Source organism: Populus alba, chromosome 1, assembly GCF_005239225.2.
Source record: "Populus alba chromosome 1, ASM523922v2, whole genome shotgun sequence".
NCBI classification, from domain to species: domain Eukaryota; kingdom Viridiplantae; phylum Streptophyta; class Magnoliopsida; order Malpighiales; family Salicaceae; genus Populus; species Populus alba.
This window is the reverse complement of record NC_133284.1, coordinates 53,393,876-53,417,096: the sequence shown is the minus strand read 5'-3', so window position 1 is coordinate 53,417,096 and position 23,221 is coordinate 53,393,876. Positions and strand designations below refer to the sequence as shown.

Below are 23,221 nucleotides of genomic sequence, written 5' to 3'. Positions count from 1 at the left end.
ACATTACAAAAGTATATAAAATACTTACATAATCAATACAATAAATTATGCTCAAAGAAGCTGATTCCCAAAACAAACAATGCCTTAAAAGAAAATAATTATATGATGAATTTTGTATCCCAAAACAAACAATACAATAATTTATTAATGAATTATGTATATAAATATTTAACGGTCTCAAGTTTTCTACCCAAACCATTTCAGTTTTTCATTACTGTGTATAATCATCATCATCAATGCACATAATATTTCACGGTCTAAGATTTCTACCCAAACCAATTCCCCTTTTCATTACTGTGCATCATCATCATCATTAACGCACACAACATCACTGTGCATCATCATCAATGCACGCACATCACGCCTAGAAAACACATGAAACACATATCATCAACAGAGAAGGAAAGCATTTACAGTAAAGCATAAGAGAAGGAGAAGGAGAGCCAAAGGTAGCATATTTGGGAAGGGGACATTAGGTGGGTCGGGTTCTTCTAGAAGAGAAGCAATTGAAGAAAAGGAGAGGAAGATGAAGAGATGGAGGGGAATTAAAAGCATATCTTTTCGATTAAACAAAAAGAGAAATAGAGCATGGGTTTGCTGTGTTTTTTTTCACAGAAACCAAACAAAATGTTTTGTTTGGTTTCTGTGAAAAAAACACAGCAAACCAGGTTTCTATGAAAAAATCACAGCAAGAGAAAAATGGGTTTGGGTTTACTGTGTATGGGTTGCTGTGTTTGGTTTCTGGGAAAAATGTAAGGGTTTGTGTTTGCTGTGTATGGGTTGCTTGACAAAGAGTGGTGGCTCGACAGGGAAGGAATGACGAAATGAAAGGCGCCTTCAGCTTAACAAAGGAATGGTGATTCTTTGAGTTTGTTGTGATTCTTTAAGTGGCGAAACGAAGGAATGGTGATTCTCTGAGTTTGCTGTGTTTGGTTTCTAGGAAAAAATTTGGGTTTGTTATGGTTGAATGGCTGCAGTAAATTAACAAGATAAATCATGAAAAAAATGCAGCAAATATATCACAAACATTTATGCCATTATTATAACTACAGATTAAAAATAAAAAGGATGAAAACATAAGATAAATAAAGACATTTGAGGAAAAACAAATTACCTGAAAGAAGAGCTGAGAGATGCTTTAATTGTTCTGTAAGAGATTTGAGAGAGAAAGAGAGTTAGGGATTTGTATTTTGGACAGTACATGTTTTGTCAATAAAGAAAAGAAAAGTGTTTTCCTTAAAATAAGAAAAGGAAAACACTTTCCTGCCATAAATCATTCTTTTTTTCCTTTGATTGTAATTCAGTTTCGTTGACCAACTTTTTTTATGTTTATCAAACATGAAAAAATGTGAAAAATAATTTTTAGAAAAATAAATTCCTGGAACAAACAAGACATTAACATCATTTAAGAATATTTATAGTTTATAGTTTCTATTGATGTACAATCTAGTTTGAGAATACTTTTACCATCAAATAAAAAAAAACTTAATAATCCTAGATTTTGAACTAATCAAAACTCCAATTTTCAATCAGTTAAACGTTGTTTTTGATTCTTTTGGCTAAAAAAAATAAGATCAATTGGGTTGATTCTTCTAATTTAAAATCTGGGTCTTGTGTTGATTTTTTGTTTGGGTTTCACAAGTGGAAGTAGGAGAACTTGAAAGGTTACACTTTGGGCCCAATAAATTGAGTAGCCCTTAAGATAAACATCCTATATTAATCCAGAGGCCCAAATGACAGACATCGGCTTCTATTGGGCAAACAGGCAGAACTGCTAGTTTGGAGTTTGGTGCCACGATAAGTTCCTTGTAAAAGGTTGTCATCATGTTATGTCTCGACCACAAGCACTGAAACAGTGAGTGAAACAAAACCTTAAAAAGAACTCGACTTTATAGTATTTTAGCATTCTTCTCATGCTTCTTTTCTCCTGGGAGCTTTTGTAAGTTACATTGGTTTCTTTTCTAATTCTCTTGGTTATATTTTGTTTTTATTCACAAATTCAGATTATTGAAGGTCAATTTTCAGTATATTATCGAAAAAGATCAACTTTTTATTATGATAATGTAATTTTTCAATCATAGGCAAAGCTAGGGAATCTTTTTTAGTGACTCCAAGATAGAGTTTTGCTTGGCTTGTGAGACTGTGTGGTGTGAATTGATAATATGGAGGTGATAATTATGACAAATGGGCAAAACGGTTTATCTGGTTTTGAAAGAAATGGGAACTTAACCTGTAATTGTAGCTGGAAACCATATTCTTCACGTGGGCCTTTGAATTCTTGGAGACCTCCAATTTCTGGTGTTCCATTGAAGAGCAAGCGTGGGAAAGCAATGAGAGTTGTTGGTTTAAGAGTTAAGGCATTGCAAAAAGACGAGTCTGATAATCGGTTGGTTGGTGGTGGTGGGGTTATTGAGAAAGAGTTAGAATTTAAACCATCTTTTGGTGAGTATTTGAAGGCTATGGAGTCTGTTAAGACTGGAAGAGAAAAGAATCAAGTACATAAGTCAAATAGTTATAAGTTGAAGGATGATTTAGAGGGGAATGATGCACCATTGTTGGAAAGAGATGAAAGGAGTGTAAAATTGAGGGGGTTTAAGGATCGAGTGAAGGTGTCCAAAGTCATGGAAAGTGATGAGTTTGGCGAGAATGCTAATGGACCCAGTGGTGAGGAAGATGTAGTTAACGCAGAGCTTGATTACAGAGGAGGAAGAATTAGAGAGTTCAGTCATAATGTGGATGGCAAAGAAAGTCATGCGCATGCTAATGTAAGAAGGAAGAGGGGAGGAGCTACAAGTGATGAGCGATGGTTGAGGAATGGCACCAGGAGCTCGAACTCAGACTTGGAGGACCTCAGTTATAGGAGTTATAAGTTGAAGGGTGATTTAGAGGAGAGTGATGCCCCATCATCCGTAAGACATGAAAGCAGTGTGAATTTGAGGAGGTTTAACAATAGAGAAAAGGTGTCTGGAGTCGTGGAAAGTGATGGGTTTGGTGACAATGGTGATGGATGCTCTGGTCAAGAAGATGTAGTTAATGCAGAGCTTAATTACAGAGCAGGTAGAATTAGAAAGTTCAATCATAAGGTGGGTGGCAAAGAAAGACACGTGCATGCTAATGCAAGAAAGAAAATGGGAGGAGCTACAAGTGATGAGCGATGGTTGAGGAATAGAACCAGCAGCACGAATTCAGACTTGGAGGACCTCAATTATAGGAGATATAATTTGAAGGGTGATTTAGAGGAGAGTGATGCCCCTTCATCAGTAAGACATGAAAGCAATGTGGATTTGAGGAGGTTTAACAATCGAGAAAAGGTGTCTGGAGTCATGGAAAGTGATGAGTTTGGTGACAATAGTGATGGATGCTCTGGTCAAGAAGATGTAGTTAATGTTGAGCTTGATTACAGAGGAGGTAGAATTAGAGAGTTCAATCATAAGGTGGGTGGAAAAGTAAGTGGTCTGCATGCTGATTTTAGAAGGAAAATGGGAGGGGCAACGAGGGATGGACGATGGTTGAGGGATCACACTAGCAGCATGAATTCAGACTCGGAGGATTTCAATGAAACCAAGAGTATGAAGACTTGAATTGCTCAACGAAGTCCTATGGTATTAGAATATATTGAAAGCATTGATAGAACTATTGGCTTAAAAGAAAATCTTGCTCATGCTAAAGAATCCCTGGATATGTTCGGAATAAAGGGGAAAGCTTTTGAAGAAGAGAACATTGGTTCTGGAGTCAACAAAATGAATGGTGGAATTGTCAGGAATCGTAGTCAAGCTGATAAAATTACTGACAAGAGATATGTGCAGAAAAACGGATTGTCAAGAAGAAGTGATCAGGCTTTTCTTGAAAGGGGCTATGGTGAGGATTTTGAAGTGTAAAGGGCTGCCTTCAAAAGCTTTGAGCAATCCAATGATGTTATTGGCAAGACAAAAGTTCCGATGTGGAAAATAGAGGAGAAGATTCAGAAGCTAGGAAACTGGTGTGTAATCTATACTCTTTTATATCCTCTCTTTTTTTCTTCATAAGCTCAACTGAACTTAACTATCCTTTCATTACAACTAACAAGATTTTATTGGCATGTGTGTGCAAATTCTGTGTAGCTAAGCTTTTTTGTATTTTGATCTATGCTGTGTAATTGTACCAGTCTTCATGTAACAGAGCAAAGCAATCTGATTCATGTCAAAAGAAGCATTTCCAATACAATGTGTCCATCCCTGTTTATTTTTCCAACTTTGTGTACTGATACCTGATAGATTTTTGAATTCATTGGACTCTGATTTGCCACTGTAACAAGTGGTCCAGAGATTAATGTGCCCCTTCTCCTCACTCCATGTTTAGATTACGGTCACACCAAGCAGTTTTGTTGTGGTGGGACAGCCTTAGCCTTGGGGGGCAAGGGGTGCCACTGGTTTCTTAACTGGTTTGTTATTTCCAAAAAGCAGGACAGTTCATATAAAAGTAAACAAATTATGGAGTAACAAGCTGTTAGGACATCAATGAAGGGAATATCTTTTTGTGTGGATGATGTTTTGTTTTAGATAGTAATTCTCGAGAGCCTGCATTCCAGTGGAATTCCTAACTAAATCAATGTGCTTAAAATGCTCATATTCTAAATATTTTTAGCAATTCCTAATAATTTTTAATTTTACAAGGAATGAAATTTGTTCCTGATAATTTCTAATTCAAATTTTGTTTTCTTTGTCTTGGATTTTTTAGCATATCCTTTCTTTGTATTTTTAGATGTAATTTTTATATACTAGTATAAAATCAAGTTATAGATATTAAGTTTAGGTAAAATCTTTACATCATAGATAAGTTAACTTTCTAATTCCTAATAATTGTCTATTCCCAATTTTACATCAGATCAAATTAACTTTCTAATTTCTAATAGTTGTCTATTCATTTTTCAATGTGGGCATGTGTGCTTGTGTCAATAACCTTGTGAACATACAAATTCTCTTACATTAAACATGTACATCTATCTTTTCTATGCTTCATTTGAACCAGTCTCATTCTTTTTATCTTTGATGATTCATTTATCATGCCAAGTTGAAGTAGCTCATTTCGGCAGGTTAAATGGTGCTGATATTGATATGCCTGAGTGGATGTTCTCTAAGGCAATGCGTAGTGCTAGAGTTAAATATACAGATCATTCTGTATTGAGGATTATCCAGATATTGGGTAAATTGGGCAATTGGAGGCGAGTGCTACAAGTTATCGAGTGGCTTAACATACGAGAACGCTATAAATCCCACAGGCTAAGGTAACATCTTCTCATCTTCTTTGCACTGCTGTTTGTATGCATGAACGGACAATACCTTTCTAGAGTACGGAGTACTGAAATTCAAGGAGCAATGGAATTTATCTTGATGCTTGGTAAATTTCAAAGATAATCTCTCAGAATTTCTTCCCAGACAAAATCTAGATTGTTCTACATAATTGATTAAATTGAACATCATCATACTGCAGGGTGAATCTCTGTCCTGTAAGGAAAGAGAAGCCCACATTAGTTCTTTGGAGTGTAGCTTTTTTGCAACATATATTCTTTTACCTTTTAACGTTGCAGAAAAAAAGCTTGTTCTGTTTCTAAATATAGTTTTCATGACTCGTATCACTCAATCCAAAACTTTATCCTCTCTTGAATTAGTTCACAAAATTGTAAATTTTGATTGGTAATTTTGGTAAATCATCATGTCGTGATACAGGCATGTTTACACAACTGCACTTCATGTACTTGGCAAGGCAAAAAGACCTGTGGAGGCACTCAATTTATTTCATGCAATGCAGGTAATGCTCAAGAATTTTCATCTGATGCCTTGCTCCTTTCTCATTTAATACAAGGTTATTTAATTGAACAATGTAAAAGGAAATCCTCACTGACTTATGTCATTGCTTCTTCTTCTTCTTCCCCCCCCCTGTCCTCTCCAGCAAGAAATGTGTTTGTATCCTCTCGGACAAGCAGGATATATGAAGGAACTTTTTGATGTCTTAGATATCATGCGATCTCCTCCCAAGAAGTTCAAATCTTGGGCACTCTGGAAGCGGGACCTAGGGTTGGAACCTGATATTGTTGTCTACAATGCGGTTAGTGACACTTGGCAGTAAACTAGCCATCTATATCTGGAAAACATTTGTCTGTAACCTCTGCACTATAATTTTTACTTCAAGAATGTCACATGTAATTAACTCTGCATGCATGTGTTTGTGGGCATGTGGGCATGTGCTCATAGTCAGCCTGAAATACATGATAGTTCAAAACTGTTTTCAAGGTAGAAGCTAATGTTATGGATATTTAAGAAATTGCTAAACCCAGTATATTGCATCACCTTATGCTTATGCTGGATGACATAATAGCCCTCTGAAATTTTTGGATGACAAGTTCTTTTCATTGAATCTACACCTTTCCAAATGATACCCATTAAGCTAAGTTTTGACTTATCTCTGTTATCTAAAAATCTATAGTTTTTCTGCATATTCTCTAGGTATGAACTGATCTTGTTATCAACAGATTAAACAATAAGCATGCTTTGTTAAATTTGAGATGACCTGAAAGGGTGCTTTGTGGTCCCTGTAACAGCAAAGTAAAATCATTACTGTATATTGTTTTGAGAGGGCATATTTTCCATAGTCTTAAGATCATTCTAAGAATTTCGACTATCTCATCCATTGCATCTCTTCCCACTAATTGGGTATAACACCAAGGATGGACTTGTGCCATAACATGCTGATCATGCATTATCTATTTCCCTTGGCATATTCAATCAATTATCTGTGAATCATTTCAATTTACATAATGCATAAATCTAGCTATGATCATCCACGGCATTTTGACATTCCTTCTGTATGTAGGTCCTAAATGCTTGTGTTCGGCGAAAACAATGGGAAGGTGCATTTTGGGTCTTACAGCAGATGAAGGAAAAGGGTGTGCAACCTTCTACTGCAACGTATGGACTTGTTATGGAGGTAATAGCTGTTTTTACTATCCATGGTTCTTATCAATATTTCACATCAGCAGAACCTGTATCTTAGATTCTTAGCAATACCTTGTTGTATGAGTTTATCATTGTTCTGATAAACAGCTAGTCATGTTTGCTGACTTGCTAATATGATTATCACTCCATATTTCAACTTTCATAGAGCTGTTCATAGAACTAGACTTCTAATCTAAGCATATGGACTTATTTTTTCTGAGTAAAAGTACATCATGAACTGTTGGTTCAAATCCTACCACCAACCTCTTTGGTGTCGTCCAGAGATTCATCACACCTGTTGCCTGGTGCATGATGGCTGAGAGGTTTGAACGTACCCCAGGTTTTACCCAGTGCTAAATAAAAGGTTTAATTTAGAAAAATTACTTTGATTTGTGCAGTATGAAGTTAGTAACCTAACCTAGGTACATCAGTTTGGTTGAATAGGGTGTCATATGAACTTGCTGTACAATATCAATTCTCTGGTTGGGCTTTCTGTTTCTCATATTCAATTTTATGGTTCATATTCAAATGACTGCGCCTTGATACTTCACAATTAAGATAATTCTAAGGGTTGTTTGATCTTGATTCACTCTCATGTGTTCATGTGGTAGTTTCTACTATCTGTTAATGTTGGATTCCAATGTTAGTTTTCAGTAGTAAGAGGGGGTACCATTTCATAGCATCATGAAGTGATAATTTCCCATCATTTTTGGCTCTTAAAGATAGGTGCTCAATCTAGCATCTTTTAGGGTGGTTTTGGTGTTAAATATCATTGTCAAAGCATAGGAGCATGAGCTATCCTTTTGACCTGCATACCATCAAGAAAAATGTTTCCTATGAAAAGCCTTGTTGTATTATAAAGTGGACTTATGGAACTGGTAACAGTTTGCTAGATATTCTCATTTTCTTGAATATACATCTTAGTTTTTGTAATAACCAGGAAATGATAAAATGGTTTTCTGCCTCATACTTGAGCAGGTCATGGTTGCTTGTGGCAAGTACAACTTGGTTCATGAGTTCTTCAAAAAAGTTCAGAAGTCTTCCATTCCAAATGCCTTAGTTTATAAAGGTGCTTGACTGATCTATCATTTCTTCCATTTGATTTTATAGAACCTCATTTTGAAATCAAATTCTTGTTACATACAGTTCTCGTCAATACTTTTTGGAGAGAGGGTAAGACAGAAGAGGCTGTGTTGGCTGTCAAAGACATGGAAAGACGGGGAATTGTGGGCTCAGCTGCTCTTTATTATGATCTTGCACGCTGTCTTTGTACATCTGGAAGATGTCAAGAAGCACGAGATCTGGTAATCTTTTTATGCTTAATCTACTATGTTTCTGTTGTGCATGTATATTTAAAACTGAATATAAAGAACACTGTATTGTAGCTAAACGATCCGCATGCATTGAATGGTGTGTTGCTAATTAGAGTTTATGAGCACGGGGAGCTATATCACTGCAAAAAGCAGAAATCTGTGTATTGATAACTGTTGCCTGCCCAGTTAAGGTTTCAGTTTATACTACTGTTGAATGCACAAAGAATATGCATGTTTTGCAAGTGTGTCTTTGGTTCATTGAGAGACTGAAGTAGCCTTGGGCTGCACAATTGGGGCCCTTTCCTAACTGCTGGGATGTCTCTTTGGGCATTTAATAGTTTGCAAGCTTTAAAGCTATATATTTTGTACACTCATTGATGCTTTTGTAAAACTCCATGATATAAACAAGTAGATTGCAACAGGTTTGGTGTCACTTCAACCACCTACAATTTGTGTGCTTATTATTACCACTAGCTTTTCTTTGAACAAACAGTCCATCACAACCTCCTTTCATTTCACAGATTGAGAAAATATGCAAGGTTGCTAATAAGCCGCTCGTAGTAACTTACACTGGCTTAATCCAAGCTTGTCTGGACTCTGGAAACATTCAAAACGCTGTGTACATCTTCAATCAAATGAGGAACTTTTGCCCCCCAAATCTTGTTACTTGCAACATAATGCTGAAAGCGTATCTAGAACATGGATTGTTTGAAGAAGCAAATGAGCTTTTCAACAAGATGCTAGACGATGGCAATCATATCAGCAGAAGATCTGATTACAAGTTTCGGGTAATACCAGATATCTATACTTCCAACACCATGCTTGATGCAAGCATTGCAGAGAACAGGTGGGATGATTTTGAGTACGTTTATCAAAAGATGTTGCGCCATGGGTTCCACTTCAATGCAAACCGTCATCTTCGAATGGTACTGGATGCTTCTAGAGCTGGAAAGGTACTTCTCAAATCTATTGTGATTATTTGAAATTACACTTTTACGTGAACATATTATTGAAATGGATGTTATTAGCATCTCCATAAAAATAACACTAGGCTGCCAAACTGCATCTACGTCCTGACTGAATAGCCTGATTCAAGGTGCTATTATATGAGAACAGTCAAAAGCACTTGTAGGAATAAAATGGATGCCTTGTTGAATTCCATAGGAGGGATGACAAGAACTTATCTTTTTAGTACGCTTTGGACACAATCTTTGTAAAATGCTTCTAGGTAATTCATCTGTTAGAAAATTCTGAATTCTGAAAATTTTATGAAGTGTAAAATCTCAGAATTCATAGTTATGGAAATCTAACTTTCTTGTCCTTATCCTCTTCAAATTTTAGATATAAACTGTCAAGAGAAATTGAAATTTCTCACTTTATCCTTTCAAGACTTCAGATTAAGTACTAAAGAATTGTTCATGCCTATATTAATAAAAACAAAAATACATGCAGTATGTGTGTAGTGGCAACGATTAAACAGCATCAATAGTGTTCTTTTTATTTCTAATCTTCAATTCAAGAGAAGTTACAAATTCCCATTGTGACTGCAGGGAGAAGTTTTGGAAATAACTTGGAAGCACTTGGAGCAGGAAGATAGGATTCCTCCACCGCCTCTTGTCAAAGAAAGATTTTGCATGATGCTTGAAAAAGAAGACTTCGATTCTGCTCTTGCTTGTATTACCACAAATTCGGCTGGAGCGACTCAAGCATTCTGCAAAAGTGCCTGGTTGAATTTATTCGAAGAAAACACTCAACGGTTTAGAAAGGACACCCTCATGCGGCTAATGCACGAGGTGCGTGTGCTTGCTGCTCAAAGCAACTCGCCAAACCCTGTATTGCAAAATCTATTAATATCATGTAGTGATTATAATAGGTCTCGTGTAAAGGTTCCTGGATTCAATCAAACATAGATTTTCTGTACAGTTAAATCATGAAAATACTGGAAATCTTAATGGAATGCACTCGTGCAACTAGCAAACCAGCATGTCCTAGTAATGATGATAATGAGTCTTGAAATTATTCGTCCTAAGAATGCCTCAAGACAATTAAGGAGTTTCTATCAGTATAAAGCTCCGCAATCTATCAAGAAACCACTATAAAGGGCTTGGCGACCTACTACTATGCAAAAGGACTCGATGGGATCTCTGCTCTAGAACATTTCAAGTTGTCAAGCCTGTTATAGGTATCTAAGTTAATGAAGGTAACATTTGAAGCTGTCAAGCTTGTTATAGGTACCTTTAAAATAGCTTCAGATGTATCTACTTGTTAATGCTTGTGAATATTGTGTTCCTTTGTGTGGTTACAAATAATGTATGAACAAGCTGTCTTAAAGCCTCGTCTTGTGATTACATGCCCAAACTAGCTAGTCGAATAAATGAAGGGACAATAGAGTTTCCGAGGAGATTATTTTTTTTTTTTGGAAAATTGATTTTTCTTAGTTATTATTTTTTTCTATTTATTTTAAAATATTATGTTTAATAATTTTATTTTTTATTTTGTTTATGAATTTTATTGCTTTTTATTATTATTTTCAAGGTTTTTAGTTTGTTTAGGTGTTTTTTTTAGTTTATTTAAAGAGTTGTAAATCTCTTACAAAGGAAACTACTTGACATGGTAAATTATTAAGAAATAAAATTTTGAATTCTGGTTTTTGGTGTGATGATCCTTTTTAGTAGAATTGTGTTGTTTGTTTTTGCTATTTTTTTGTATTGTTTCTGTTTATATTAGTTGGTATTAGAACCTAACAATTTTTTATTATTGTTTGCTTGTTTTATGCTGCAAAATAACCATAGCTAGAAAAAATAATAAAACTAAACATGTTCAAGGAGAGGATGAAGAGGTTTCCTCTTTAGAGAAAAAGGTTCATGAGCTAGAAATTGAGGATATACAAAGGTAGATCGCAAAGCTTATGTGTGACAATTGAAATAAAACATCCAACAAGAATAGGAGGAGAGTAATTGTGAACCCTGGCTAATCTAGAGGAGACAACCTTTTAATTGGGCAGCACTTCATGGAGATTTTGATTTTTAAATTAAACTTTCTAATTTTGTAGGAACTTTACAAGTTGAAGAGTTTATTGTTTAGTTGAATGAAGTATAAAGGATTTTCAAATGCATAAAAGTTTAAGAGCTGATAAGGGTGAAGCTTATTGGTATTAGATTAAAAGGGCGAGCTTATGCTTGGTGGAAGCAATTAAAGAGAAAGATAAAGGAACACTTTTTTCCGTTTGGATACATATAAACTTTTTACCAATGACTCCATACATTGGGATGGGAGAACTATTGCTAAGTACATTGAAAACTCTACCAACCGATGGTTAAGAATGATTTTTCAGAAAGAGTAGTTGATTGCTAGGTATTTAAAGTAGATTATGATAGTTCATGCAAGATGTATTGTGTTTGCATTCTTTATAAATAGTTTTGTAAGCCTATAAGAGAGCTTTGATTATGGATAAACAATAGGTTATTAGGGTAATTAACAAAGGTGGCTTTTGATTTGACCAAAAAAAAAAATACACTAACAAAAAAAATATCATTCATTTAGCCCGAATCGATAACTAAATATATCACAAGTTAGTGAGGAGGTTTTCTAAGATAATGATGGTGCTACCTCAATTATCCAAAAGAGTTTGCTTATTCTTAAAAGTGATTCAAATCAAGATTGGCTACACACTAGTCTTTTTCTTTCAACTTGTACCATCAAGGACAATGTATGTAATTTGATTATTGATAGTGGTAATTGTGAAAAAGTGGTGTTAATTGAAGTAGTAGAGAAGTTGCAACTTAAAAAAAAAAAAAAACACCATATACCCTACAAATTGAAGTAGATGAATCGAGATCCCAATGTAATGATGGATGAATATTATCTTGTTTTATTTTTTATAGGTAAAAGATATTTTGATATTATTTGATATGATATTGTGTCTATGGATGTATGTCATTTATTGTTGTATAGACCATGATAATATGACAAGAATGTCATGCATAACAAACAATGTAATACTTATACCCTTAATATAGTAATGAAAGAAAAGGGAAGTTGTTAAGAGCGAACATAAAAATATGTTGTTTTTATCCTCATTTGATGTCTTAGATATCATGCGATCTCCTCCCAAGAAGTTCAAATCTGGGGCACTCTGGAAGCGGGACCTAGGGTTGGAACCTGATATTGTTGTCTACAATGCGGTTAGTGACACTTGGCAGTAAACTAGCCGTCTATATCTGGAAAACATTTGTCTGTAACCTCTGCACTATAATTTTTACTTCAAAACCCATATTGATGTCTGTTAGTTGTCCCAAGCATGTCACATGTAATTAACTCTGCATGCATGTGTTTGTGGGCATGTGCTCAAAGTCAGCCTGAAATACATGATAGTTCAAAACTGTTATCAAGGTAGAAGCTAATGTTATGTATATTGCATCACCTTATGCTTATGCTGGATGACATAATAACCCTCTGAAATTTTTGGATGACAAGTCCCTTTCACTGAATCTACACCTTTGTAACTGATACCCATTAAGCTGAGTTTTGACTTATCTTTGTTATCTAAAACTTTATAGTTTTTCTGCATGTTCTCTAGATATGAACTGATCTTGTTATCAACAGATTAAACAATAAGCATGCTTTGTAAAATCTGAGATGACCTGAAAGGGTGCTTTGTGGTCCCTGTAACAGCAAAGTAAAATGATTACTGTATATTGTTTTGAGAGGGCATATTTTCCGTAGTCTTAAGATCATTCTAAGAATTCCGACTATCTCATCCATTGCATCTCTTCCCACTAATTGGGTATAACACCAAGGATGGACTTGTGCCATAACTTGCTGATCATGCATTAACTATTTCCCTTGGCATATTCAATCAATTATTTGTTGTGGAAATCAGTCTCAAAATCAGTTAGGATCTTAGAGAAATCTTAGTATATATGGTTTAGGAAACAAAATCTGGTATTAACTATTCAGATTCTCTAGATTATTGCTTTCTAGTTTAGTATAGAATACTTTCGTATCTAGTATTTATTTCTTGTTTCGAGGGTCAGTAGGTTAGCTTCTCTTCCCTATTTATTGTACAAACATACAGCTGTTAACATTAAGAAAAGAGAAAGACTTCTCTCAAAATTCTTCATGGTATCAGAGCCTACTTTTGAACCCTAATCTGCTTCTCTAAGACATGGCAGCAACAGGACAAAGCTCTCTCTCTGAGGTGACCTCACAGCCAGGAACAACCTCATCTGTTAGCCTTTCAGGAGGCACTGAAGGCACATCACACCAAATCACAGGACACAAACTCAATGGATACAATTATCTTCAGTGGTCATCATCAGTCATGATGTTTATTTGTGGAAAGGGCAGAGATGACTACCTCACAGGGGATATCATCATACCAGAAAGGAATGATCCCATGTTTCGAACATGGAAGACTGAAAATCATATGGTAATGTCATGGCTGATCAATTCAATGACCAATGAAATTGGCGAAAACTTTTTGCTATATGGAACAACAAAGGAAATCTGGGAAGCAGCAAGAGAAACCTACTCAAGTTCTGAAAATACATCAGAACTATTTGAGATTGAGGTAGTGTTACATGATCTACGCCAAGGAGAACTTTCTATTACTCAATTCTTCAACACTCTCTGTCGTCATTGGCAGCACCTAGATATGTTTGAAACTCACAGCTGGAATTGCCCTGAAGACACAGTCTTATATAGAAGAATTGTAGAGCAGAAAAGAACTTTCAAATTTCTTCTCGGGCTCAACAAGAATCTTGATGAAGTTAGAGGAAGAATAATGGGAACCAAACCTCTTCCAAATCTCAGAGAAGCATTCTCTGAGGTTAGACGTGAAGAAAGTAGAAAGAAAGTAATGATGAGACCTCACAACTCAGCTCATATAATGGAAGGATCTGCCCTTGCTGCTCGAGGCTATTCAAACAGCAACTATGATAATCGACAGAGGAAAGGAAGACCCTGGTGTGATCATTGCAACAAACCAGGACATGTCAAGGAAAACTGCTGGAAGATTCATGGCAAACCTGCTGATTGGAAACCATCAAAATCAATAAATAACAAAGATAGACGTGCCAACAATGTATACTCAGATAACAACCGAGATAAGAACACCATTCTGCCAACATAAACAAGTCCTTTCAGCAAGGAACAACTTGAGATCTTACAACAACTCTTCAATCAGAATTCACTGTCTCAACCAAGTATGTCAGCCTCTGGTTCTGGATCTGGACTGTTAGCACAAAAAGGTAACTTTTCAACAGCCTTTACTGTTAGTAAGAAACACTCAAGCCCTTGGATCATCGACTCTAGAGCATCAGACCATATGACAGGAGATGCCACTCTTCTTAATGAATACAATCAATGCACTAATAACTCTACAGTCCGTATAGCTGATGGGTCTTCCTCCCAAGTTAAGGGAATAGGCCTAAGCAGACTCTCAAGGGACATGATCCTAAACTCTATCCCCCATGTTCCTAACCTAGACTGCAACCTACTCTCAATTAGCAAATTGACTCGTGATCTAAATTGTGTGGCTAAATTCTTTCCTCATTTGTGTATATTTCAGGATCTGGATACGGGGAAGAAGATTGGCAGTGCTAAGATGTGTTCTGGGCTCTATCTCCTCAAAAGTGAGATTCCTCTAAGGCAAACTCAAAACAGAAGCTATATATCATTCAAGGGTCAGTCAGCTTTAAATTTTCATGTCAATAAAGATAGTGATGTTCTGTTATGGCACTATCGCCTTGGTCATCCAAACTTCATGTACCTTGAAAGGCTGTTTCCATCCTTCTTTTCCAATAAAAGCTCACAATCCTTCAAATGTGAAATATGTCAACTCTCTAAACATGTTCGCAGTAGCTATCCCACCATTTCATATAAACCATCACATCCATTTGCAATGATTCATAGTGATGTATGGGGACCCTCAAAAGTGCACAATATAACTAGAACTCGGTGGTTTGTCTCCTTTGTTGATGATCACACTAGATTGACTTGGCTATTCCTTATGAAAGAAAAATCTGAAGTCAGTCAGATCTTCCAAAACTTCCATTCCATGATACAAACCCAATTCCAGACTAAAATCCAAATCCTAAAAACTGATAATGCCAAAGAATATTTCAATTCTAGCCTTAATACCTTTTGTCTAAATCAAGGCATTATCCATATAAGCTCTTGTGTTAACACCCCACAACAAAATGGAGTGGCTGAAAGGAAGAATAGACATATGTTGGAAGTTGCTAGATCCCTTATGCTCTCTACTCATGTGCCAAAACAATTCTGGGGAGAAGCTGTACTCACAGCAACCTATCTCATCAACAGAATGCCTTCCAGAGTTCTAAACTTCAGAACTCCTAGCCAAGTCCTTCTACAAGCCTTTCCACACACCAAACTACTCTCCTCCTTAGACCCGAAAGTGTTTGGCTGCTCATTGTTTGTCCATATACACCATAGAGGAAAATTGGACCCTACATCTCTCAAATGCATTTTTATAGGATACTCTCCACACCAAAAGGGTTATAAATGTTATTCTCCTGCCTACAAAAAGGTCTATACCTCTATGGATGTCACATTTTTTGAACATCAAGCATACTATCCCAAGTCTGATCTTTAGGGGGCAACCATGAGAGAATATCAGAATTGGGATATACAATCTGATCATGTAATTAACCCAGGAGACAACCAACATAGTCTTGTCCAAAGTCATTCCACAATGAGCTCTCCTACTTTGAGTCCTCACACTACAACTCTAGTCTCAATCCAATCAGTCCCAGCACCACCAACCTCAGTCCAATCTCCTAACCAGATTCATCCTACACCAAAACAAATCACAAATCATGAGCTTCTTACCTACTCTAGAAGAAAAAAACTTGGAAAGGAGATAGAGCACACAATACCTCTTGCACATGACCAAGATTCAGAACCAAGTCCAGATTCTACCCCAATATACTCAGGTATGGAAACTTCTGACTGTGAGAATACTGCCTCTGTTATTGATGATTCAAATATTCCAATTGCTTTGAGAAAGGGTGTTAGATCATACACAAGTCATCCCATCAGCAAATTTGTTTCATATGAAGGGTTATCACCAACCTATCATGCATTTGTTTCAGCCATTGACAGTGTACAGATTCCTAAGTCTATTGAAGAAGCTCTCAAAGATTCAGGGTGGAAAAAGGCAGTGAGTGATGAAATCAGTGCTTTAAACAAGAATAGAACTTGGGAAATTTCTGAACTTCCACCTGGAAAGAAACCAGTTGGGTGTAAATGGTTATTTTTACTATCAAACATAAGGCTGATGGGAGTATTGAAAGGTTAAAAGCTCGTCTGGTTGCAAAAGGGTATACTCAGTCCTATGGAATAGATTATCAAGAAACATTTGCTCCGGTGGCCAAACTTAATACAATCAGAGTACTTCTGTCCCTAGCAGCTAACCAAGACTGGCCACTACATCAACTAGACATCAAAAATGCTTTTCTTAAAGGAGACTTGGAAGAAGAAGTATACATGGATATTCCTCCAGGACTAGAAACATCCTCACCAAAGCTCTACCAAGAACTAATTTTGAAGAATTGAGTCACAAGCTGGGCATGTATAACATATACAACCCAGCTTGAGGGGGAGTGTGGAAATCAGTCTCAAAATCAGTTAGGATCTTAGAGAAATCTTAGTATATATGGTTTAGGAAACAGAATCTGGTATTAACTATTCAGATTCTCTAGATTATTGCTTTCTAGTTTAGTATAGAATACTTTTCTATCTAGTATTTATTTCTTGTTTTGAGGGTCAATAGGTTAGCTTCTCTTCCCTATTTATTGTACAAACATACAGCTGATAACATTAAAAAAAGAGAAAGACTTCTCTCAAAATTCTTCATCTGTGAATCATTGCAATTTACATAATGCAAAAATCCAGCTATGATCATCCACGGCATTTTGACATTCCTTCTGTATGTAGGTGCTAAATGCTTGTGTTCGGCGAAAACAATGGGAAGGTGCATTTTGGGTCTTACAGCAGATGAAGGAAAAGGATGTGCAACCTTCTACTGCAACGTATGGACTGGTTATGGAGGTAATACTGTTTTTACTATCCATGGTTCTTAACAATATTTCACATCAGCAGAACCTGTATCTTAGATTCTTAGCAATACCTTGTTGTATGAGTTTATCATTGTTCTGATAAACAGCTAGTCATGTTTGCTGACTTGCTACTATGATTATCACTCCATATTTCAACTTTCATAGAGTTGTTCATAGAACTAGACTTCTAATCTAAGCATATGGACTTATTTCTTCTGAGTAAAAGTACATCATGAACTGTTCGTTCAAATCCTACCACCAACCTCTTTGGTGTCGTCCAGAGATTCATCTCACCTGTTGCTTGGTGCATGATGGCTAAGAGGTTTGAACGTACCCCAGGTTTTACCCAGTGCTAAATAAAAGGTTTAATTCAGAAAAAAAGACTTTGATTTTTGCAGTATGAAGTTAGTAACCTAACCTAGGTACATCAGTTTGGTTGAATAGGGTGTCATATGAACTTGCTGTACAATATTAATTCTCTGGTTGGGCTTTCTGTTTCTCATATTCAATTTTATGGTTCATATTCAAATGACTGCGCCTTGATACTTCACAATTAAGATAATTCTAAGGCTTTTTTTATCTTGATTCACTCTCATGTGTTCATGTGGTAGTTTCTACTATCTGTTAATGTTGGATTCCAATGTTAGTTTTCAGTAGTAAGAGGCGGAACCATTTCATAGCATCATGAAGTGATAATTTCCCATCATTTTGGGCTCTTTAAGATAGGTGCTCAATCTAGCATCTTTTAGGGTGGTTTTGGTGTTAAATATCATTGTCAAAGCATAGGAGCATGAGCTATCCTTTTGACCTGCATACCATCAAGAAAAATGTTTCCTATGAAAAGCCTTATGTTGTATTATAAAGTGGACTTATGGAACTGGTAACAGTTTGCTAGATATTCTCATTTTCTTGAATATACATCTTAGTTTTTGTAATAACCAGGAAATGATAAAATGGTTTTCTGCCTCGTACTTGAGCAGGTCATGCTTGCTTGTGGCAAGTACAACTTGGTTCATGAGTTCTTCAAAAAAGTTCAGAAGTCTTCCATTCCAAATGCCTTAGTATATAAAGGTGCTTGACTGGTCTATCATTTCTTCCATTTGATTTTATAGAACCTCATTTTGAAATCAAATTCTTGTTACATACAGTTCTCGTCAATACTTTTTGGAGAGAGGGTAAGACAGAAGAGGCTGTGTTGGCTGTCAAAGACATGGAAAGACGGGGAATTGTGAGCTCAGCTGCTCTTTATTATGATCTTGCACGCTGTCTCTGTACATCTGGAAGGTGTCAAGAAGCACTAGATCTGGTAATCTTTTTATGCTTAATCTACTATGTTTCTGTTGTGCATGTATATTTAAAACTTAATATAAAGAACACTGTATTGTAGCTAAACGATCCGCATGCATTGAATGGTGTGTTGCTAATTAGAGTTTATAAGCACGGGGAGCTATATCACTGCAAAAAGCAAAAATCTGTGTACTGATAACTGTTGCCTGCCCAGTTAAGGTTTCAGTTTATAGTGTTGTTGAATGCACAAAGAATATGCATGTGTTGCGTCTTTGGTTCATTGAGAGACTGAAGAAGCCTTGGGCTGCACAATTGGGGCCCTTTCCTAACTGCTGGGATGTCTCTTTGGGCATTTAATAGTTTGCAAGCTTTAAAGCTATATATTTTGTACACTCATTGATGCTTTTGTAAAACTCCATGATATAAACAAGTAGATTGCAACAGGTTTGGTGTCACTTCAACTACGTACAATTTGTGTGCTTGTTATTTCCACTAGCTTTTCTTTGAACAAACAGTCCATCACAACCTCCTTTCATTTCACAGATTGAGAAAATATGCAAGGTTGCTAATAAGCCGCTTGTAGTAACTTACACTGGCTTAATCCAAGCTTGTCTGGACTCTGGAAACATTCAAAACGCTGTGTACATCTTCAATCAAATGAGGAACTTTTGCCCCCCAAATCTTGTTACTTGCAACATAATGCTGAAAGCGTATCTAGAACATGGATTGTTTGAAGAAGCAAACGAGCTTTTCAACAAGATGTTAGATGATGGCAATCATATCAGCAGAAGATCTGATTACATGTTTCGGGTAATACCAGATATCTATACTTTCAACACCATGCTTGATGCAAGCATTGCAGAGAAGAGGTGGGATGATTTTGAGTACATTTATCAAAATATGTTGCGCCATGGGTTCCACTTCAATGCAAACCGTCATCTTCGAATGGTACTGGATGCTTCTAGAGCTGGAAAGGTACTTCTCAAATCTATTGTGATTATCAACATATTATTGAAATGGATGTTAATAGCATCTCCATAAAAATAACGCTAGGCTGCCAAACTGCATCTACGTCCTGACTGAATAGCCTGATTGAAGGTGCTATTATATGAGAACAGTCAAAAGCACTTGTAGGAATAAAATGGATGCCTTGTTGAATTCCTGAGGAGGGATGACAAGAACTTATCTTTTTAGTACACTTTGGACACAATCTTTGTAAAATGCTTCTAGGTAATTCATCTGTTAGAAAATTCTGAATTCTGAAAATTTTAGGAAGTGTAAAATGTCAGAATTCATAGTTATGGAAATCTAACTTTCTTGTCCTTGTCAAAGAAAGATTTTGCATGATGCTTGAAAAAGAAGACTTTGATCCTGCTCTTGCTTGTATTACCACAAATTCTGCTGGAGAGTCTCAAGCATTCTGCAAAAGTGCTTGGTTGAATTTATTCGAAGAAAACGCTCAGCGGTTTAGAAAGGACACCCTCATGCGGCTAATGCATGAGGTGCGTGTGCTTGCTGCTCAAAGCAACTCGCCTAACCTTGTATTGTAAGATCTATTAATATCCTATAGTGATTATAATAGGCCTCGTCTAAAGGTTCCTGGATTCAATCAAACATAGATTTTCTGTACAGTTAAATCATGAAAATCCTTGAAATCTTAATGGAATGCACTCATGCAGATAGCAAACCAGCATGTCCTAGTAATGATGATAAGGTTTAGGTGAGAATGAGTCTTGAAATTATTCATCCTGAGAATGTCTCAAGACTATGTGGGCCAATTAAGGAGTTTCTATCAGTATAAAGCTCCGCAATCTATCAAGAAACCACTGTAAAGGGCTTGGCGACCTGCTACTATGCAAAAGGACTCGATGGGATCTCTGCTCTAGAACATTTCAAGCTGTCAAGCCTATTATAGGTATCTAAGTTCAATGAAGGTAACATTTCAAGCTGTCAAGCTTGTTATAGGTATCCAAGCTCTATAAAGGTGAGGTAAGTCTTTAAAATGGCTTCAGATGTATCTACTTGTTAATGCTTGTGATATATTGTGTTCCTTAGTGTGGTTATAAATAATGTATGAGCAAGGTGTCTTGAAGCCTCGTATTGTGATTACATGCCCAAACTAGCTAGTCGAATAAATGAAGGGACAATAGAGTTTCCGAGGAGATTATTTTTTCTTTTTGGAAAATTGATTTTTCTTAGTTATTATCTTTTTTTTATTTATTTTAAAATATTATGTTTAATAATTTTATTTTTTTATTTGTTTATGAATTTTATTGCTTTTTTTTAATTTATTTTCAAGGTTTTAGTTTGTTTAGGTGTTTTTTTAGTTTATTTAAGGAGTTGTAAATCTCTTATAAAGGAAACTACTTGACATTGTAAATTATTAAGAAATAAAATTTTGAATTCTGGTTTTTGGGTGTGATGATCCTTTTTAGTAGAATTATGTTGTTTGTTTTTGCTATTTTTTTTGTATTATTTCTGTTTATATTAGTTGGTATTAGAACCTAACAATCTTTGATTATTGCTTGCTTGTTGTATGCTGCAAAATAACCATAGCTGGAAAAATAATAAAACTAAACATGTTCAAGGAGAGGATGAAGAGGTTTCTTTTTTAGAGAAAAAGGTTCATGAGCTAGAAATTGAGGATATACAAAGGTAGATCGCAAAGCTTACGTGACAATTGAAATAAAACACCCAATAAGAATAGGAGGAGAGTAATTGTGAACCGTGGCTAATCTAGAGGAGGCAACCTTTTAATTGGGCAGCACTTCATGGAGATTGAACGGAATAATTAAAGCCCCAACTTACGTATACACGTGTACCATTGGGATATGAGAAATCTTGGGCCACTCAGAGCCATTCTCCTTTCTACAATTTTCTTTAAGATGTGGACATCCCCAGAAGATACTCAATTCCTTTAATTTGGAGAGGCGTTGAATGGCTGTTGAACTTGGCATATACTTTAGATTCTTGCAACCCCAAATAGTGAGAGATTGAAGAGAAGAAAGGTTGGCCATCCATTCTGGCAATGATTCCTCTAACTCCTCTCCATCGAAATCAATTATCCCCAATGTCTCGAGGGCAGTGAGGTGTTGAAGTTGGTGTGGTACACTCTTCAGTTTATCCCATCCATATACCCATAGGGATTTGAGGGACCCACTCAAGTTAAGGTGTTGGATTGAGTTTAAAACTCCTACTGGAAAAGCCTCCATCTCCTTTGAGAAACCACCGATTCTCAATTCCTGCAGTTGGGTGAGGCCGCGGATATAGTCGTAAACCATGTGACACCCGATGATTTCTAAAAAATCAAGAGAAGGCAATTGTCGTAAACCATGCCAATCAATACTGATGAGCTTATCACAACCTCTAATCTTTAATCTTCGAAGCGAAGACAATTCTTGTAAATCACTGATATGGATAAGCTCTCTCCAATCAATTATCTTTAATTCCTCTAGGGATGCGCAACATTGTAGTCCGCTTGGAAGAGCTCCCAATTTACACCCATAAACCCCCAATCGCTTCAAAGAATTCAAATCTCGGAAATCACCAGGAATTGAGATCAACTCACCGCACCAATATATACTCAATTCCACCAGAGCTGTGCAGTGTTGTACGCTTGGAATGGATGCCAGCTTTGGACAGTTTTGGACAATTAAAACTCGAAGAGACGTGAAGCCATGAAATTCACCAGACAAATATCTCAGCTCATCACAATTGTTAATTTCAAATTCTACAAGAGATGAAAGACGACATATCGGAATGCTTTCCAACTTTCGACAATACTCAATGCTCAACTTTTCAAGACTAGGAAATACTGCAACAACTTCTCCACCTGGTACCATCCATTCTTCAAGACCATCCATCCTGTATAGAGTGAGTATTTGTAGTGCTGGAAACAGTACACCTGCGCTGTCTCTGCTGCTATAGAAACTCATTGCCTAACATTTTCAAATTAGGCATCACTCATCTTTAGAAATCTTAAGGCGTGGAAGACATCCAAGTGTTGAGTTTGCCTCAACTTGCTGGCAGCCTTTCAATCTCAGCACGGTCAGATTATTGAGTTGCAATATCCATGATGAGAAATTTTCACTCCATAACCCAATTGTCAAGCTTCTTATGTCTGGGTGAGGCTGCAGGCTCTTCCAGCAAATCCTCGGAAATTGACACTGCTGTTACCTTTCATCATCACTCCATTCAACACCAATTTGTTTTCTTCTTTTTCCACTCAGTTCTGCCTTTCTCAGCTTCTTCTCTGTCTCTCTCACATTGCTCAAGCTTGCATATCTTCAATGCTCCTCTTAGTTTTTCAAACATCCAGCTCTTCAACCATATGATCCGGACCCACAGTCAAGAATATTCGGCAGAGTTTGAAGGCAGTAGTTAAGAGTCTCAACCTCAGCTGGCACTAGCTTTGGGATCATCAAAAATGAAGAATGTCTCAAGCTAACACTAAATTCCTCATTTTCTTGGGAAGCTTTTGCATTGAGTAAACAATCAGTGAAATCTTAATGTTTCCAAATGGTACAGCTTGGTGATGGATTCCGGCAATGCTCCGATACTGGTACAC

At 36.4% G+C, this 23,221-nt stretch overlaps 1 protein-coding gene and 2 pseudogenes across 1 annotated transcript; 2 read left to right on the top strand and 1 right to left on the bottom strand.

Annotated features, from left to right (window-relative positions):
- Window positions 1–1,782: 1,782 nt before the first annotated feature.
- LOC118029448 (uncharacterized) lies at window positions 1,783–10,241 on the top strand (annotated as a pseudogene).
- Window positions 10,242–12,365: 2,124 nt separating this feature from the next.
- LOC118046645 (pentatricopeptide repeat-containing protein At1g30610, chloroplastic-like) overlaps window positions 12,366–23,221 on the top strand; it is a 26,744-nt pseudogene continuing 15,888 nt past the window's right edge.
- Window positions 21,235–22,577, bottom strand: LOC118029443 (disease resistance protein Roq1). The gene has a single exon (XM_035033331.2). The coding sequence runs from the start codon at window positions 22,515–22,517 to the stop codon at window positions 21,459–21,461; it is 1,059 nt and encodes a 352-aa protein (XP_034889222.2). The 5' UTR covers window positions 22,518–22,577; the 3' UTR covers window positions 21,235–21,458.

Coding starts and splice junctions, on each gene's coding strand:
- LOC118029443 (XM_035033331.2), bottom strand. CDS start 22,517: ATGGATGGTCTTGAAGAATGGATGGTACCAGGTGGAGAAGTTGTTGCA.